Source organism: Tachypleus tridentatus, chromosome 9 (genome assembly GCF_004210375.1).
Source record: "Tachypleus tridentatus isolate NWPU-2018 chromosome 9, ASM421037v1, whole genome shotgun sequence".
Taxonomy (NCBI): domain Eukaryota; kingdom Metazoa; phylum Arthropoda; class Merostomata; order Xiphosura; family Limulidae; genus Tachypleus; species Tachypleus tridentatus.
Genome location: NC_134833.1, coordinates 45680331 through 45698104, shown reverse-complemented (window position 1 = coordinate 45698104; position 17774 = coordinate 45680331). Strand labels below are relative to the sequence as shown.

General features: G+C 30.9%; 1 protein-coding gene across 1 annotated transcript in view; it reads left to right on the top strand.

Annotated features, from left to right (window-relative positions):
* Window positions 1-17774, top strand: part of LOC143225183 (dynein axonemal heavy chain 8-like) — a 224214-nt gene that overhangs the window by 62291 nt on the left and 144149 nt on the right. The window contains exons 22-30 of the mRNA XM_076454151.1: window positions 4659-4900; window positions 5888-6028; window positions 6609-6852; window positions 8059-8201; window positions 9142-9276; window positions 13758-13880; window positions 14521-14734; window positions 15329-15435; window positions 15727-15890. Of these exons, the coding sequence (XP_076310266.1) occupies window positions 4659-4900; window positions 5888-6028; window positions 6609-6852; window positions 8059-8201; window positions 9142-9276; window positions 13758-13880; window positions 14521-14734; window positions 15329-15435; window positions 15727-15890 (1513 nt within the window). The remainder of the gene's footprint in view (window positions 1-4658; window positions 4901-5887; window positions 6029-6608; window positions 6853-8058; window positions 8202-9141; window positions 9277-13757; window positions 13881-14520; window positions 14735-15328; window positions 15436-15726; window positions 15891-17774) is intronic.

Here is a 17774-nt window from a genome sequence, read left to right as displayed (position 1 = left end):
TTATTTATCCATTCCCACATGCAGGCCTCTAACCACAAGAATCAGACTTTCCCATCATATGGCCTCCTAAACTTCCTCTCCTGTCTGTCCTTCCTCCTTGGCAATTTACCAGTGTCATTCATAAACGTATCTTCTCATTTTCCTTGCTCTGCTTTACTCTCTGATTGGAATTTCAGTATGGTAGTACATGGTCTTACTTGTCTTATTTTTAAACTTTGTCATTCCTCTATCACATTTTTTAAAGTTCATCTTCTTGCTTCAGTTAGCATGTGAATATCATAGTTCAGTTGTCTTCACAATTGATGTATGTTGTGTTTTTGTTTCTTAGTTCCTATGCTCTTGTCTTTTCAAATTGTTACTTTATACCCAAAACTTTGGCTGTTTGAGAGGGTAATTTTACATTCACACCCATTTATCTTCCTTCCATATCCCTCCTTCATAACCATTCTTTTCCCTATTTATTTGCAAGGTTAGTGCTCTCCCATGGTATATGACCTTCCCTGCTCCCTTTTATGTATGTTTATTTTATGGACTCCTAACCACTCCTGTCACGTTTCTCCTATTACCCTTATAGATTGGAATCACCAATTGATTTCCATGGTATGTTTTTCCCTTTTTTCCTTACTATTGTTGTCTCTTTCATTTTTCTTTCTGTTTGAGAGGGTAATTTTACATTCACACCCATTTATCTTCCTTCCATATTCCTCCTTCATAACCATTCTCTTCCCTATTTATTTGCAAGGTTAGTGCTCTCCCATGGTATATGACCTTCCCTGCTCCCTTTTATGTATGTTTATTTCTTGGACTCCTAACCACTCCTGTAACGTTTCTCCTATTACCCTGGAACCACCAATTGATTTCCATGGTATGTTTTTCCCTTTTTTCCTTACTATTGTTGTCTCTTTCATTTTTCTTTCCTTCAGATTCGTCACCTTACCAGGTCCTTGACTGCACATTGTGGCCTTCCCTTTGAAGACATCGTCATGCAGATATCTGGATCACTTTGTATATATACTACATGGCCAAAAGTATATGGACACCCGACCATCACACCCATATGTGCTTGTTGAACATCTTATTCCAAAACCATGAACATTAATATGGAGTTCGTCCCTCCTTTATTTCTATAACAGCCTCCATTCTTCTAGGAAGGCTTTGCAATAGATTTTAGAACATGGCTAAGGGGGTTTGCTCCTATTCAGCCACAATAACATTAGTGAGGTCAGGCACTTATGTTGGGTCAGAAGGCCTGGCTCATAGTCAGCATTCCAATTCTTCCCAAAGGTGTTTGATGGGGTTGAGGTTAGGGCTCTGTGCAGGTCAGTCAAGTTCTTCCACATCACCTTCAGCAAACCATGTCTTTATGGACCTTGTTTTGTGTATGGTGGCACTGACATGCTGAAACAAAAAAGGGCCTTCCCCAAACTGTTTTCATTTAGCTGTCAAAAATGTCTAAACATAAGATAATGACAGTCTAACAGGATGTGACATAGTCAACTTCTTAATTTATTTTTACCAGAACAACTTTATTTAATTGTGATTAGCTCTAGTTAGATACAATGAACAGGGGAAAACAAATGTCAGTAGCTGGTAGTGTGCCACTACCTAGTACAGTAGGCAGTAAGCCTTACATTTTTTGATTTATTGATTTCTCAGTGGCAAATTTGTATGTCTCTACAGTTTCTTCAATGCATACTGTATTGTAACATGTAAAGTATTAATAATTTCACCTTGTTATTTCTAAACTTTTATTTATATGAACAACGTTTTGCATAAAAACTTATGGTATTTTTTATTTCTATAAAGATTTTTTTATGGGCCTGGCATAGCCAGGTGGTTAAGGCACTTGACTCTTAATCTGAAGGTCATGGATTCTAATTCCAGCCACACCAAACATGCTCACCATTTTAACTATGAGGCCATTATAATGTAATGGTCAATTCCACTACTTGTTGGTAAAAGAGTAGCCCAAAAGTTTGCAGTGGGTGGTGATACCAGACTAGCTGCTTTCCCTGTAGCCTAATACTGTTAAATTAGATACAGTTAGCACAGATAACCATTGTGTAGCTTTGCATAAAATTCAAAAACAAAAAAAAAATAATATTTTTTGTCTCAGGAAAGTCATCAGTATCATTACAAATAGTGAATGTTGTATTGGAATTGTTTTTCAGGAGTTAGAGTGAATTTGGTTTCATTGAATTATATTTTATCTACCATAAACTGTAACAAATCAAATATTTTTATCATGTGAAATGTAGAAACAGTTATTTTTAAAGAAAAATTAGTTTATTTAGTTTTAGTAGCATATACTTGGGAAAGTTTGTGATCTGAAATCCATAGAATGGTATTAATCATATTTTCTTCTTGTTAAATTTGTCCTACCGAGTTGACTGTATATTTTGATGTACAAGGGTTTAAAATTTAGAAAAGTAACTTATTCCTAAATTAATGTACCTGAATATGTCTATCATGTTAAAGGAATGGTACTTGAAAAATATATTTAAAAAATAAAGAAGCTGAAAATATGAAGATAAATCTCATGTGAAACCAACTGACTAGTTGAATGTAATTGATTAATTAGTGCAATGATTGGTCATTTAGCAAATTTCTTTTACTGGCTCAGCTGATGTTGTACTATGTTGTTTTTAAACTTAAAAAGTAGTTAATGGAGCATATAAATATTTTCGTTTAATAATATGTGAAGATATGAGATGTCTTAAAAATTAATATATTATTACACTAAATACTTATATGCTCCACTAATTACTTTTTATGCTAAAAAAACAGTATAATATTGGCTGAACTTTTAAAATAACTACATTGGGACAAATCACAAAATAAAATTAATGTATAAATTTTAAAACATAATAACCCATAAAGAAAGAAATATATATATATACACATGGTAAGGTGCATGTTCATTTACAAATCCTTAAGAGTTATTCTGTATCATTTGTTTAAGTCTAAACCAAGTTTCAAGATTTTGTCAACAAAAGCATCAAGATGGTTACTGTTTTCTGAAAAGTATATACTGATCAATGTGCTTAATTTGTAGGAAGTATTTATCAAACTAATTTAATTTATTTATTCATAAATAGTAATCAACATCTTTATTTTAATAATATGATTGAGACATGTCTTGTACAAAAATTCATTTGTAACAAATTATGATTATTTCCTGGGAATTCTGTCCAAAGCCAATTAAAGATATAACAAAATATGGCTAAAGCAATCTAATTTGAATTAGATCATGTGAATAGCAATTTGCTTATTCGTAAATGCAATTAACTATTTCATTCTTATTTGACCTTGTTTGAGTAGCACACACACACTCAAACCATGTCTACAGAAATGAACAAAGGATGACAAAAGTCATGTGGAAATAGTGTTAAATCTGAAAGTATGTAGATCAACTTTTTTTTTTGCATGGTTTAAAATTTGTACAAACATGGCACATTGACGTTACACTAATTTCCCCTTCTAGTATTGGGATGTGTTTGCAGAATAAAGGATATTCAACAAAATATTTATTATAAAGTAATTCTGAATTCTCTGACTTTGAATTCAAGAAGGAAAAAAAAATTAGACAGAATATGAAACACTCAGTGAAAATAATCTGTATTTAACTTAAAAACAAGGTCAAAATAAAGTATGTATTAAATTAAAGACAGGCTTTTTACTAGATAATTATTTTACTAAACTCTCACAACAACCTATAAAAGAGGTTTATTAAAAACTAGTTAATGTAATAGTTTGTACGTTAAGAAAATACTAATATTTGGGCTGGGGGCTTGAGCTTGAGAGAGAGAAAGCTAGCTAACATAGAGATCATAGTCTTACATGACAAATTCTATTATGTTGTGTTTTCAGGATTCAAACCCTGTCAATTATACTATTGATCTATCCCAATGTATTATAAGAGAGGTTATAATTTTGGCATATCATTTAACTAATCAATTGAGAAAACTGATATCAAAATTCTTGCACAACATGCAACCTTACAGTGACACATTCCATATAGAAAAAAGGGGTTTTGTCTAGAGAATGATAAAGAAACAAAGGAAGCTAAAACAAAATCAGCTCAACAGCTTTCTTAACCACGTTTTATATAAAAACTTCATATTCCTAGAATAACAGATAAACTTAGAATAAAAGTATATTAATATAAGAAGATAAAAAATGCATGGTATGTTTATATATCACACAATCATTTGTAGGCATTTTGTGTTTATCTCTTTTTTTTTTAATACAGTGTCATTCTATTTTTATATGCTTCATTTATATATATTACAGAAGACAATCTGTATGAGTATAAGTTTATAATATTTTGTTTAAATAATGGTAACTTCTTTTTCATTCTGAGTCTACTTTTAGACACATGAAAGTATTTTTTATACTGTTACATATGATTTACATATAAGTTATGCAGTCAATTCATTTATTTTACATTAAATTCAGTAACCTTAACTATTATGGTTAATTTTAAAAGCCTTTATTCATAAACTAATAGATTTGAAACAAATAATAATATAGAGTGCCCATTAACTAATAAATATAACGATTATAGTGTTCATATTACATTAATTTATAATTTAAGTACCAATGCTGTTAACTTTTTTAAAGTACCACAATAAAATCAATTTGATTATTTTTTTTAGGAGAACACATTTGGCTTGTACTAGATGGTCCTGTTGATACAGTTTGGATAGAAAACTTGAATTCTGTGTTAGATGATAACAAGACACTAACTTTGGCTAATGGTGACCGCATTCCTATGACACCACACTGCAAAATTATATTTGAACCTCACAATATAGACAATGCTTCACCAGCAACAGTATCACGTAATGGAATGGTTTACATGAGTTCTTCAGGGCTACCCTGGAAACCCATTCTAAAGGTAATTTCATTTCTTTGAACCAATTCAGTGTAGTTGATTTATGTATGTTCATTTAATGAATGCTCATAATTATTTATATGGATATCTTCAGGAAATATTACATTAAAAACATATATATTTTACATACCTTACTGAATAACTTTGTATATATGTGTCTGTGTATGTTTATATATTTATACATATATATATATATAGAGAGAGAGATAAAATTTATTGATAAACTAGTGAATGGATGTCAAGACTGATAGACTGTGTATCCCCACTGCCATGTGGGTCCTACTTTATCAGCCACCTCCAAAATCAAGGCATTTTTTATCCTACATTATAGCCTTTACCTTGGAGGTCATTTTAATTTATTTAGTCTCTTTGGTTTAATTTTTGTTTGAGTTTGTCTTTGTTCATTTAGATATATATATATATGTGTGTGTCTATTTGTTTTTGTTCATTTGTAAATACATGTATATTGCCCGAATATAAACTTATAGGTGGGGCATAATTATTCTAGCTGTTATTAAATTACAAGACTGATTATTAAATTATGAAACATGACAGGAATACTTATCTTTGACTTATGGAATCATCAAAATTATAAACAAGATTTTTAGGTTTTGAAGTCATGCAGAATGAATATTGGCAATAAAGAAATCTCATGGTAAAAGTTTGTTTTGACTTTATTTGTGTTTCAAAATATACTAATTTTTCTTCTATATTTTTACATGTTTTTATAATGTGTAACAGTTTTGTTTTCCAAAAATGAAGCTGTTGTGCAATACAGTGCATTACCTTTCACTCTCACTGTAAAAGCCTCAGTTGAAGAGCAATGTGGAGATGAATGTGGCAAAATAATGTAAGGTTGCTGGTCAGTAGGTTAAATATATTAAGTCAAGTGAATGGTGATATAAAATTCTTAATTTGATTTTTTTATATAATTTTCTGTATTGAGTAATTAACAAAAAATATACGTTTTTTTAATCACTTAACCTGTAGAGCTGGTTGATAAAAAGACCTAAACAAGAGGCAGAAATACTTGAGGGTTTGTTTGATACTGTATTTCCTGATGTATATCAGTACATTGTCACAACACTTACCCCTAAAATGGAACTGCTAGAATGTAACTACATAAAACAGGTTAGTGTTATGTAATGGCATTTGGGATATAACTGTCGTTTTGTTTAGAAAATTTTAGCAATAATAAATATGTATTTTGTCATTTTATAATCTTACTATAGGAACAATTTTTCTAATCCATAATTTCTTATCTTATGTTTTTTGCAAACAAATTACAAAAACAAATTCGTTTCATCTACTTTAACATTATTCAACATTTTTATGAATTTTTAAGTGTTTTGAAACTAAAGATAGGTGTTTAATCTGAAACACCCAGTAAGACTCAATGTGTAACTCACTATAAATTTGGAAAAACAGAACTGAAGGGCTTATGTATACAATTAAAAACTTATTAGCCTTGGATATTTATAAATCTTTGGTCTAAAAAGAATCATTTTGAGCCATATGGAGCAATCAGATAAAAAATAATGAAATGACCATTTCCTGTAACTTCATAATGTATAAACTTATCCAGTTTGCTATTTGTACACATAATATACATTACCATGTTAATATTTTATATAAACAGTTTCATTTATAGTAGAATGGATTGATGATTATTTGAAAATTACATTTCATAGATGTTATTTTTGTAAAATAGGCCATGGACCTTCTTGAAGGAATAATTCCAATGGATGAAACTGGGGGAGTATCGCTATCTGATTTACAGGTGGAGAAAAACTTTGTGTTTGCTCTGATGTGGTCTTTTGGAGCTCTACTTGAACAGTCAGACAGAGAGCTAATGGCACAGTTCTTGAGGAATCATCCTTATAAATTAAAACTCCCACCAGCTAAAGAGACTGAAGAGGGCAACACAATTTTTGAGTTCTATGTAAATCAGAGAGGTATTATAAAATTTTAAGAAATATAATATTGAAAACATTTCTGTTTTTACGTGTTAATTCTTATTAGAAAACTTGAAAAATTAAATTTTTTCTTAACAAAAAAAAACAAACTATTTTTATAAATGCTTTCTTCAAACAATATTGTGCAATATTTTATCCCTCCTTGCCTGTTAAAATCCATTGTAGGCATACTTAAACCTAGATATTTTTCACTTTTTATAGAAATCAAAGAATTTTTAACATTTTTGGCAGCATTTTATCTTGATTATCATTTCAATAATCTAACCAATGTGCAATGCCCAAATCATCTAAACCAAGTATCCTTAGTAATCAGGAAGTATTGACTTAGTCAAGAAATATGATAAAACTTTTAACTTAAAAAGTTCATTGTTCATTAAAACATTAAATAATCTGTATAATCTTAAAAATTACACTATATACTTAAAACTTAGTTTGGTAGTAAGTAATTCTGATATCTTCAGGGTTGATTTTCTTCAGAGTCTCATATATGAAAGCTTTAAATAAAGCTATGGTATTCAAGCACACTTATAACTAGCAGATAAATTTAAAAGTATCTGAAAGAACACAATAACAGACAAAGTATAAAGTATTACAGAAAAAAAACATTTAAAATATATTTAAGAGGTTGCAGAGATTACATGTGCAGTGTTTGAGGTTTATGGGACAAGGAATATTTCTTTAATCATTACATAAACATCACTTTCTACTTAGACTAGTATTGAAGCAGACTCAAAATCAGACTTTTTGTATACAAGACTTGCAATCTTTCCTAAATACATACCACATTTTGCAAAAGTACACAGCCTGCATCAAAAGTAATAATATAAACCGTTAACTCATGTATTATACCAAGCTCATCATTAAAGGGTTCAAAATATCTGCATAATAATTTTGAAAAATTATATAAATATACATTCTTTTCTAATTATGGAAGAGTAAATTTCTGGATAGTTTAGGTATCTTAGTAAATAAAACACCAGCTGTTATACCTTTAAGACTCGCACTGAAATAAAATATTGATTTATAATGATAATAGAACTGCTATGGCATAGTATGCAACTATAAACTTGTATTTTCTTTTGTTAAAATTTAGAGTTTGTTATAATTGCCAGTTAAATATAAAGCTTTATAAAACCAAATAAATTGAACTGTAATGAATTTCTGATTATATTTTTATTATCAAAGGTGAATGGGAACACTGGGATCACCAAGTAGAGGAATATGTACATTCCACTGATCATGTTCCAGCTTTCTCATCTATTTTAGTACCCAATGTAGATAATGTGAGAACAGATTTTCTTATACAAAGTATATCAAAACAAGGAAAGGTAAAAAATTCTAAAAGCAAGCATAGCGCTTAATGAAACTTTTTTTTCATTTTTAATAAAATATTAAAGTAACTGTTTATAAGTTTAAGTTGAACTTTTTCAACTTGTATGAATTTTTTGTTACACTTAGATGTGTATTAATCAGTTTTTGAAGTTTGATTAAACCAAAATTAATTTTACACTTTTGGATATTTGTAAAAATTATTTAATTAGGGATTGAACATTTCCTTTTGTTTCAAGTTTAAAGAAAAATTAAAAACTTTATATTTTCTAATTAATACTAGTTTCTTCTCAGAGCAAGCTATTCACTTATAGCAAACTACAACTAAATACAGTATTTGAAATAATTGAAATAAGAGCTTATGTTTTATTAAGTCAAAAAAGGATAACATTTTGGTTTCTAAATTCGTTAAAGCCAGTATAATCTAGCCTTCATAAATGTTATATAAAGCAAATTGTTATGTAATGTTTTGACAGTTATATGATTATACTGTATATGACAGAAACATTCTGTACACAAATGACAATAATATTGTGCAGCGGCCTGGCATGGCCAAGTGTGTTAAGGTGTTCGACTTGTAATCCGAGGGTTGTGGGTTCGAATCCAGGTCACACCAAGCATGCTCGCCCTTTTAGCCATGGGGCATTATAATGTGATGGTCAATCCCATTATTCATTGGTAAAAGAGTAACCCAAGGGTTAGTGGTGGGTGGTGATGACTATCTGCTTTCCCTCTAGTCTTACACTACTAAATTAAAGATGACTAGTGCAGATAGCCCTCGAGTAGCTTTGCATAAAATTAAAAAACAAACAAACAGTATTGTGCAATTTATTGTATTAGTATTTATAGTGATTTAAATCATCTTATTATTAGCTTTTGTGAATGTATATTAAGTATACAGTGTAAGATTGGTGTATCTTACATTCTTCTCATTTTCAGGCTGTTTTACTGATTGGGGAACAAGGTACTGCCAAGACAGTTATTATTAAAGGTTACCTTTCAAAATATAATCGTGAAGAACATACATTCAAGAATGTTAGTTTTTCTTCAGCCACAACTCCAATGATGTTTCAGGTAGGTTAAAATATAATTCCTAAATATTTTCCAAGAATAATAGAAAGTTTTGGCTAAAATATTTGTACACTGATTAAAAGAAAAAAGAAAAAGTGGTTTGATACTTAGAGAGTATACATCATTAAATCTCTAGAGTACAAAATTTTTTTTTCTATAACTACAAATTTTTCTTGTCTAATAGTCTGGGAGTCTTATAAGTAAAGTAAGAACAACATGTGTTTACATACATTGCATGAAGGCATAAAAGTACAACACATAAGTAGGTGACGATGTTTAATGTCCCCATATTAATGTCTGAGGTTAATTCGCTGAAGTTGAATAGTTTGTAATGCTTGAAATCTGTAAATGTTCCTGGTTAAATTCTGTAGTTTTTCAATTAATAGGCATTAATCAAAATTGTAGATTCTGAAGCTTATAGCACACTGACTGTAGCTGACTAATAATATTCTTCTGACTCATGGCACATAATTTATAAACCTTTTAAGGGGAGGTTCTTGAAAATTCACATGGCAACAATACTGTCAGTCACTAATATTACAAACACACCTGGTACATTGTTGATCTTTATGCTCGAGAATCTTCTACAAATTTAGAGAACAGGCAGCACTTAAGCAATAGACACCCAGCAATATATGTCACATGCAAAAAAAGAAAACCATACTAAAATGAATGTAGATATTAAAATAAATGTATAACAGTGAATCCATTACACATATCATACCATCTATGGATTGATATGTATATTGAGTAGTGTTAAAAAAAGTCTTTATCAATGCATATATTTTGAGCTGTAACTAATCTATTGTGGATCACTTGGCACCTTAGGTATGAAAAGGCACATCCTAGGAAATAATGAAATGTTTTGGGGTGCATTTTGGAAGTATGCACACTGTGGTTTATAAATTATAGCTGATTGAGAAGAAGAAAGAAATTGAGATGTTTTTGTAGACCATTTTCTAGAGGTTAAGGAAGATTAACTGAACTTTTAAGGCAGTTTTGTCGTTAATTGAATGGCTTTTCGTCTCTATAATATATATAACCCTTCGACTTGCTTTTGCTGACATTCTGGTGAAAATAGTGCCATACAAAAGGTAAAGGCCACCATTTTCAACTCTTCTCATCCTCTGATTTAATCACAAAGCCACACAATGAGTTTTCTATGTTCTTTTCGATGTGAATAATTGAAACCTAGGTTTTAGTGTTGGGTGCTTGTAAACTTACCACTAGCCACTGAGGAACCCTATGAAAGAAGCAGTTACAACAGCCAAATATAACATAACATTGAAAGACAAAAATGGACCTCATGGTCCATCTAGGCTGTTTCTGTTCACTAAATTAAACTAAAAAAACCATTTCAAAGCCAGCCTTTATCATTAGAATATTTATTAAGTTTTTCCTTAAACTTTCTTACATTAACTGCATCCACCACATTTGAAGACAGTCTGTTTCTGAGCCCAACTGCCCTATTAGAAAAATAAAGTTAGTTAAAGATGATTTTTTCCTTGCCAAATTTTATGTTTGGTCCTATAGTCTTACTTCCCTCAAGGTGGGTCCCTGTATGTGGTGAGGAAATGTTCTGTATCTTTAGTTTATTTATCTCCTCTGGGATCTTAAAATCCACCCATGTGTTGGCTATATGTGGTGTCCCATAAAGGGGAAGAGAGAATTCTGGTGGTTCAGGGATGTCATCATGGTGGAACAATTTATATTAGTGGCATATAGACATATCATTTTAGCCTTTAATTCATGTAGGTGAGTGGTCTTGGGGTGGTTCCATCAAGTTCAGTCAATGGTCCTGTCTTTTTCCTACCATGTCAAGAGTCTTTTGCCCTCTGTGGATGCAAGAGTTGATAAGTCTACAACTAGCCCTATCTGTGTCCCCATCACATCCAGTGACCTTTTTTCACTCTGACAGAGATTTGTCTAATTGACCCAGTGCAGGTTTCATGGAAGTAGACAAGACTTCTTTCTACTAAAGAAAGTGTTGTGGTTGCAAACAAGAGGATTTTCCACCTACTTCTCTAAAACTAGCCAAGTTGATAGAGTGGAAATTAAGATTTTTTGTTTTAATTTGGATGACATTAACACCTTTTCCAATTATATAATTGTATGTGTCTATTCTTACAGGAAACATTCCTCAGCCCTGCTAATGCTTTCACCTTTTGGCAGGTTTCTTTATACTGGAATGACAGGTTATGTGGTGGATGAGCTCTGCTGATTGACCAGAATATACTCATCACCCTCATAAATCTCAATACATTCTTGGAGATTGTAGCCACCTGTATCTCTTGTAGATTGCACCATTACTGTAATTTCTCTCTACCTGTCACTAGGAGAAATTCATGATCAATCAGACCTTCATGATTATATTGACCATATGCCATTTCCCTTCTTTACTTGGGGGGATTTTAATGGACACAGTTCTCTCTAAAATGTTGTTGATATTATGAGAGAGGTCATTTTGTGAAACAAATGCTGTCAGGCCATAACATTTCTCTCTTCAATACTTGTTCATTTAACTATTTTCATGCACTGAATCAATGTTTTACTGATGTTGATCTATCTGTATGTTCACTTTCAGTCATTTTTTTTTACTTGGTGGGTTAACAGTGGCCAAAACAGTAGTAATCATTTTCCCATCTTTTTGAGAGAGTTTGACCACAGTCAATGCCACTCAAACTGTGTACTATTGTGAAAGATGAAGCAAGCTATCTGTCCCTCCTTCAGAACTTCACCCTGCTGTTGTTAGTATTACATCTATTTAAAACTGTTTAGAGGCAATAACTGATTTTATTACTCAAGTAGTTTTTCATTCTTTCCCCAGTGACACATTTTCCAAAGTATCCTCATTTGAGGTGGCTTCCTGCTTGCCAGCAGGCACAAAAGACTCAGAAACAAGCATGGGATATCTTTCCTAAGTATCCCACTTTTCCCAACATGCTTGTACTCAGCTAGTCAGGTGTCAAAGCCAGAAGGAATTGTGAATTAAATTCACAATGAGTGTCTCTTCTATTATCAGTTCCAAAGTAATTTGGGACAAGATTGAGAAGATCAATGAGGAGTATGATTCCCATTCCCTTTCCTTCCTGCTCTACAATTGCCAGGAAGTTGTTGATGTACAGAGAATTACTGATACTACTAAAGAGTGCTTTTCCCATTTTTACAACATTTCTGTTTATAATTATGCCTTCTTGACTTTCAAGTCTGGGGCTGAGAGATTGCTAAGTTTTTGGAGGCAGGTCATCTTTATGATTATAATTGCCAGTTTACAGTGCTGAAAATTAGACTTGCTCCTGATTAGTCTTACAGTACATCAATCAGACATGTTATTCACTATGAGATACAGTGCCATTTCTCTCCTTCTCTCTTGCTTTTCTTCTAGTTGTTTTTAGCTGGATTTGGAAGGAAAATTTTATTTTATTTTCTAGATGCATTGCAGAAGACTATTGTCATCCCCTTCTCAAAGCCTGGGAAGGATCTCAAAGTTTCTTCTAATCACCATCCAGTTGCTTTGACAAGCTGTCTCTGTAAAGGTTTAGAGAGGATGGTTAAAGCAATTGTGGTTTAGTTTGGTTCTTTAAATCAAACAACCTCCTCTCACCTACTCAGTGTGGTTTTCATCTTATTTTCATTCATCACATTAAGCAGCTTTGTATTAAGTGTACAATGGCACTAAGCATCCTCCATATCTTATCTTCATTCTCTTGAAGTATGACAGATGTTCCATACTCAAAATATATTGTGTTCTGATATAATCAAAACTGAGCTGTGTGTCTATTATCTATGGTTTGCCTAAGGACTATGCCTTGAAGATACTGGACCCTTCTCTAGCCTTTCGTTTTTCAAGAGGAAACAAGTTCAGATATGATAACATTTCCATCCCAGGTATCCTTTTTTTAGTCCTCCTCAGAGTAGATAGTTTAATAGTATAATAATACTATAATGTAGTATAGTAGAAGTATATAGTATTATAGTATGGTAATTGGAATAAGAAGATCTAAGAAACTACAGCAGATGCACATCACCTTTTATGAGAATGTGTAATTAAAATATGAAAAGTTCAGGTATTTATAAAAATCAGTGTTAACGTTAGGATTTAAGATCATATTTCAATGGATTTTGTTGAGTGCATTCCAAAAACGTGTAGTTTTACGTATTTTTCTGTTATCTAATAAAAGATACAATAAATTAACAACACTTCAAAAAGGTGGCACACTTTTTTTGTCCATTTCCTGTATGTATACATATGTGTAAACAAAATGGATACAGCTGTATGTGCTTCATAACAATAAATTGGATTTCATATCACTTTTACATTTATTTCTGACAATGTTTAATGATTTTAGACTGTATAATTTGAAGTAAGTAGAAAGTGGCAAATGAGAAGAATTGTATACCTTTATTCTTTTTTTTTGTTTTGTTTTGCTCTTATAACAGCTGACATAGTAATTAGAAAGATGTTCATTGTAATTGTATTACAGAAAACAGTTGAGAGTTACATAGAAAAGAAAATGGGAAATACATATGGACCTCCAGCTGGAAAGAAGATGACTATTTTCATTGATGACATAAACATGCCTATTATCAATGAATGGGAAGATCAGGTAATCATTTTGATTACTTATTCAGTATTTTTTGTTTTAAAAATACGTTTGCAAGCAAATTTTTAAAACTGTTAATACTTAATATGTATAATTTTATTGAAAAGTTATTGAATAATTTATGTTTGTATTAATAAAAAAACTCATTATTAAACGTGAAAAAAATATTTCCGTTTTTATTTCTAAAGTATATTTATTACAAAACAAAAAAGGAACATACTTTCTCTCTAAAAAAGTATATTTGCTTATTTATATTACTGACAACACATATTTTTACTTTTGCTAATACAATTAAAATTCTTATGAAATACAGGAGTTCCTGTTAAAAGATGGAAATTAGTATTTCACTCATTTTTCTGTTTTGAAATGACTGTGATATTGATATAGCTGGTTGGCATTAATTTATTTACACTTAATATTTAGGTTTTAAGTCAGTTATTAACATTTATAATTCCCTTTCCACTTGATAAGGGTAAATTTACTTGAACACGTTTTATGGTATATTTTTTAAACTGAGAATCATTTTTAATATTAACTTTCACTGTATGATAGATATGCATTTTGAGAATTTTTAAAAATCGATATAACCTTACATTGTGCTTTTTGTTACTCAATAACCACTTTATTTTATTTATGTATTTAGGTAACCAATGAGCTTGTTCGTCAACTCATGGAGATGAAAGGTTTCTACAGTTTAGACAAACCAGGAGATTTCACTAACATCATTGACATGCAATTTATAGCAGCTATGATCCATCCTGGTGGAGGCAGAAATGATATCCCTAGTCGCCTTAAAAGACAGTTTTCAGTGTTTAATTGTACCTTGCCTTCCAATAACTCCATTGATAAAATATTCTGTATGTTGTAATTGTTTTAGCATTCAAAACTAATGAATTGTTGAAATTTTTAATACTCATACTTAGGTATGTTATAAACATTAAAAAACATATTTAAGTGTTTATGTACTTGTACATTTTTATGTGTTTATGTTCAGACAAGAAAGTGGTGTATAATAAAGAAAATAATGAAAACCTTTTTTTAATCACAGAAGTGAAACATGTAATATGAATAGAAAGTATGTGTTACAGTGGATTTACAAAATACACTTTCAGTGTTAATTATGATCTGTATATCTTAGGTATATATATATATATATATATAAAAAAAGTAACCAGGAACAATGAAATATATAGATATAGTTATACACATTTGATCATTTGTTTGTTTGGAGTTAAGCAGAAAGGTGTACAATGAACTGCTTGTGCTATGTCCCCCAAATATACAAAAGCTTAGTTTTAGCAATATGAACCTTCAGACTTACTGCTGTGCCAGTAAGGGGCATATTTAATTATAAATATATATTCATATATGTGTGTGCATTTATGCTTAACATCTTATATGTGCATCAAATTGGCTGTGATTTATTAACTAAGTGAAAAACAATTTCACAGGTGTGATAGGATGTGGTTATTTCTGCTCGACACGCTTTTGTGAAGAAATTGTTAACTTTCTCCCTAAACTTGTCACTATGACACGAGTACTCTGGCACAAAACAAAGGTTTGTTATGTTGTTGTTTTTTTAACATTTCTTGTAAAACATATTTTATACCAAAGGTTTTTAAGTTTTATTTATTAGTCTTATTTATTGATATACATATATTGCCACATTAGAATTCCTTATGTATGTATTTCTTATGTTCTTTTAGCCTTCACATTTTGTTTAATTATGTAATAGCAGTAATAATTATTAAAGAAATCTGTTTATTTATTGTTATGATTTTATATGTAAGTAATGTTTAACTGTAGTGGTTATTAGTTATTACAAATAAATTTTCCTGTTTGAACACAGAAAAAAATGCTCCCAACTCCTGCAAAGTTTCATTACGTTTTCAACTTACGAGATCTTTCTCGCATATGGGAGGGAATGCTGAAGATCAGAGGAGAAGAATGCAAACAAATAAGAGACATTTTATCTCTTTGGAAACATGAAGTTACCAGAGTTATTGCAGATAGGTAGATTAACTTATTTTTCACTACATTTCGTTTCAGAAAACATAAATTATCAAATGTCTAGTAGAAGTAATATCTGTTCAAAAGTTAAGAAAAAGAATAAATTCATACAAGTTTAAATTAATTTGATTCAGTACATGCTTCTTAGCATATTTGTTTATTTTTCTTCAGTATTTTTCACTAAACCTCATTTAATTTTAACCAAAGTTTAGCTATAAAAAGACCATTTTTAAATGATACAACGTTCTTTCCAACACTATTTTAAAACTTATGTACTAACTGAAATTACATTAAAATCCAAACATTTAGTTTTTTTCCATTCAGACTACATAGGTTTATGCCCTTGGATTATCCTTTCTTACACTTGTATTTGTTTTGTAGTATGCAGATGCCACATAACTTACACTCCTCTAGTACATATTTATTTTATATGTAATTCTTGAAATTTTCTAAATTATGGTTCTGTAGTACCTTTAATCTGTTAGAATTAATATGGTAAGATCAAACTGAGGTGACACTTGTCTTTGGAGCTTGTGTAGTCCAGGTGTTTATCTGCTGTCAAATAAGATATTTGCATTGTGTCCTTTTTGATGTTGTGTTTAGGGGATAACTAAAGAAGTATTTTCTGCATCTTAATGCCCATTTTTAATTGAGTAGTGCAAGAAGAATAAGCTCTGTGACACACACTATAGGTATTTTGGATAGAGATTTGTTCTAACTTTAACAGGAGACACTTAGTCTCTTGAACCAAGAGACTAAGAACATGCTGTGTCATTGCTTTAGTACTTCTGTCTTTTGACTGTACTCAATTTAATTTCAAATTCATTTGTTTTTGTCTTTTTAGCTTCAAAACCATGTAACCCAATTGTACAAGAAATAACAGGATGTAGTTGTGTTCAAGAAACTTGTTTATTTCTGCTCTTATCTACATGTTCTTACAATAACATTTTGTCTAGTCAAATCTTCAAACCTTTTGTTATGAGTGGCTAATCTACCTGTGTACCATTTTTCTCATAAGATAAGCTGTTCTCATTTAGTGTTGCCCTCTACATGTGAATGTTTTCTTTACACATACCACAAGTCTTCTATTCCCCCTCTCTTGGAATTTCAAGATTCTAGCATGCCTCTAATACAAATCATCATACATTATCTCTTCACCAATAGGAGCATGAAATGTTCACATGATCCATATGACTCCCTTTACACTCCTCTGCCTGTCACTTCTTGTTTGGCAGCATTTGAGTTCAGACTTGCTCTTTTGTTTGTTTATTGTTGCATGTTTGATTTTGTTTTCTCCATGAAGTGATTATTTTTAACCTTAATTTTATTTACTCAACCTGATTCTTATATTTCTACTTATCAGTTAATTCATGTAGCTTTATGTTAGCAATTGAGTTTGGTGAAACGTTTTTATGCAGTGAATTTCGAAGTTAACTTTAATATTTCAGACATTATACTAGCGACTAGCACAGGCACCCTATTGATGAATTTTGAAATTATCTGCTCTTACATGTTGGACAATTGGCTGTTACATGGTCAAACCTTTATCGCCAGACATTATCAAGGCTTCTACAGAAACTGCTAATCCTTTCCTGATTGACAAGTACTTTAATCATCTTTTTTTTTTTTGCCTCAAGAATTTGCCAATCATTCCTGTTCCCAACCCGGAGAGTCTTCTAAGTATAATTCAGTCTTCATGGATTTTATGTCTCAGGTTTGTGATGTTTTATCCCTGTCACATATTTCTTATTCACCTTGTCCTTTCTTCTTACATGAAAATTCTCCAACCTTTTTTTAGTTTCCTCCTTGATATTCAGGTTCAGGTTCTTTCTAATCCATTGGCCTCACATTTATATGAGGGTATTAGCATTTCATTCCCCACGATGA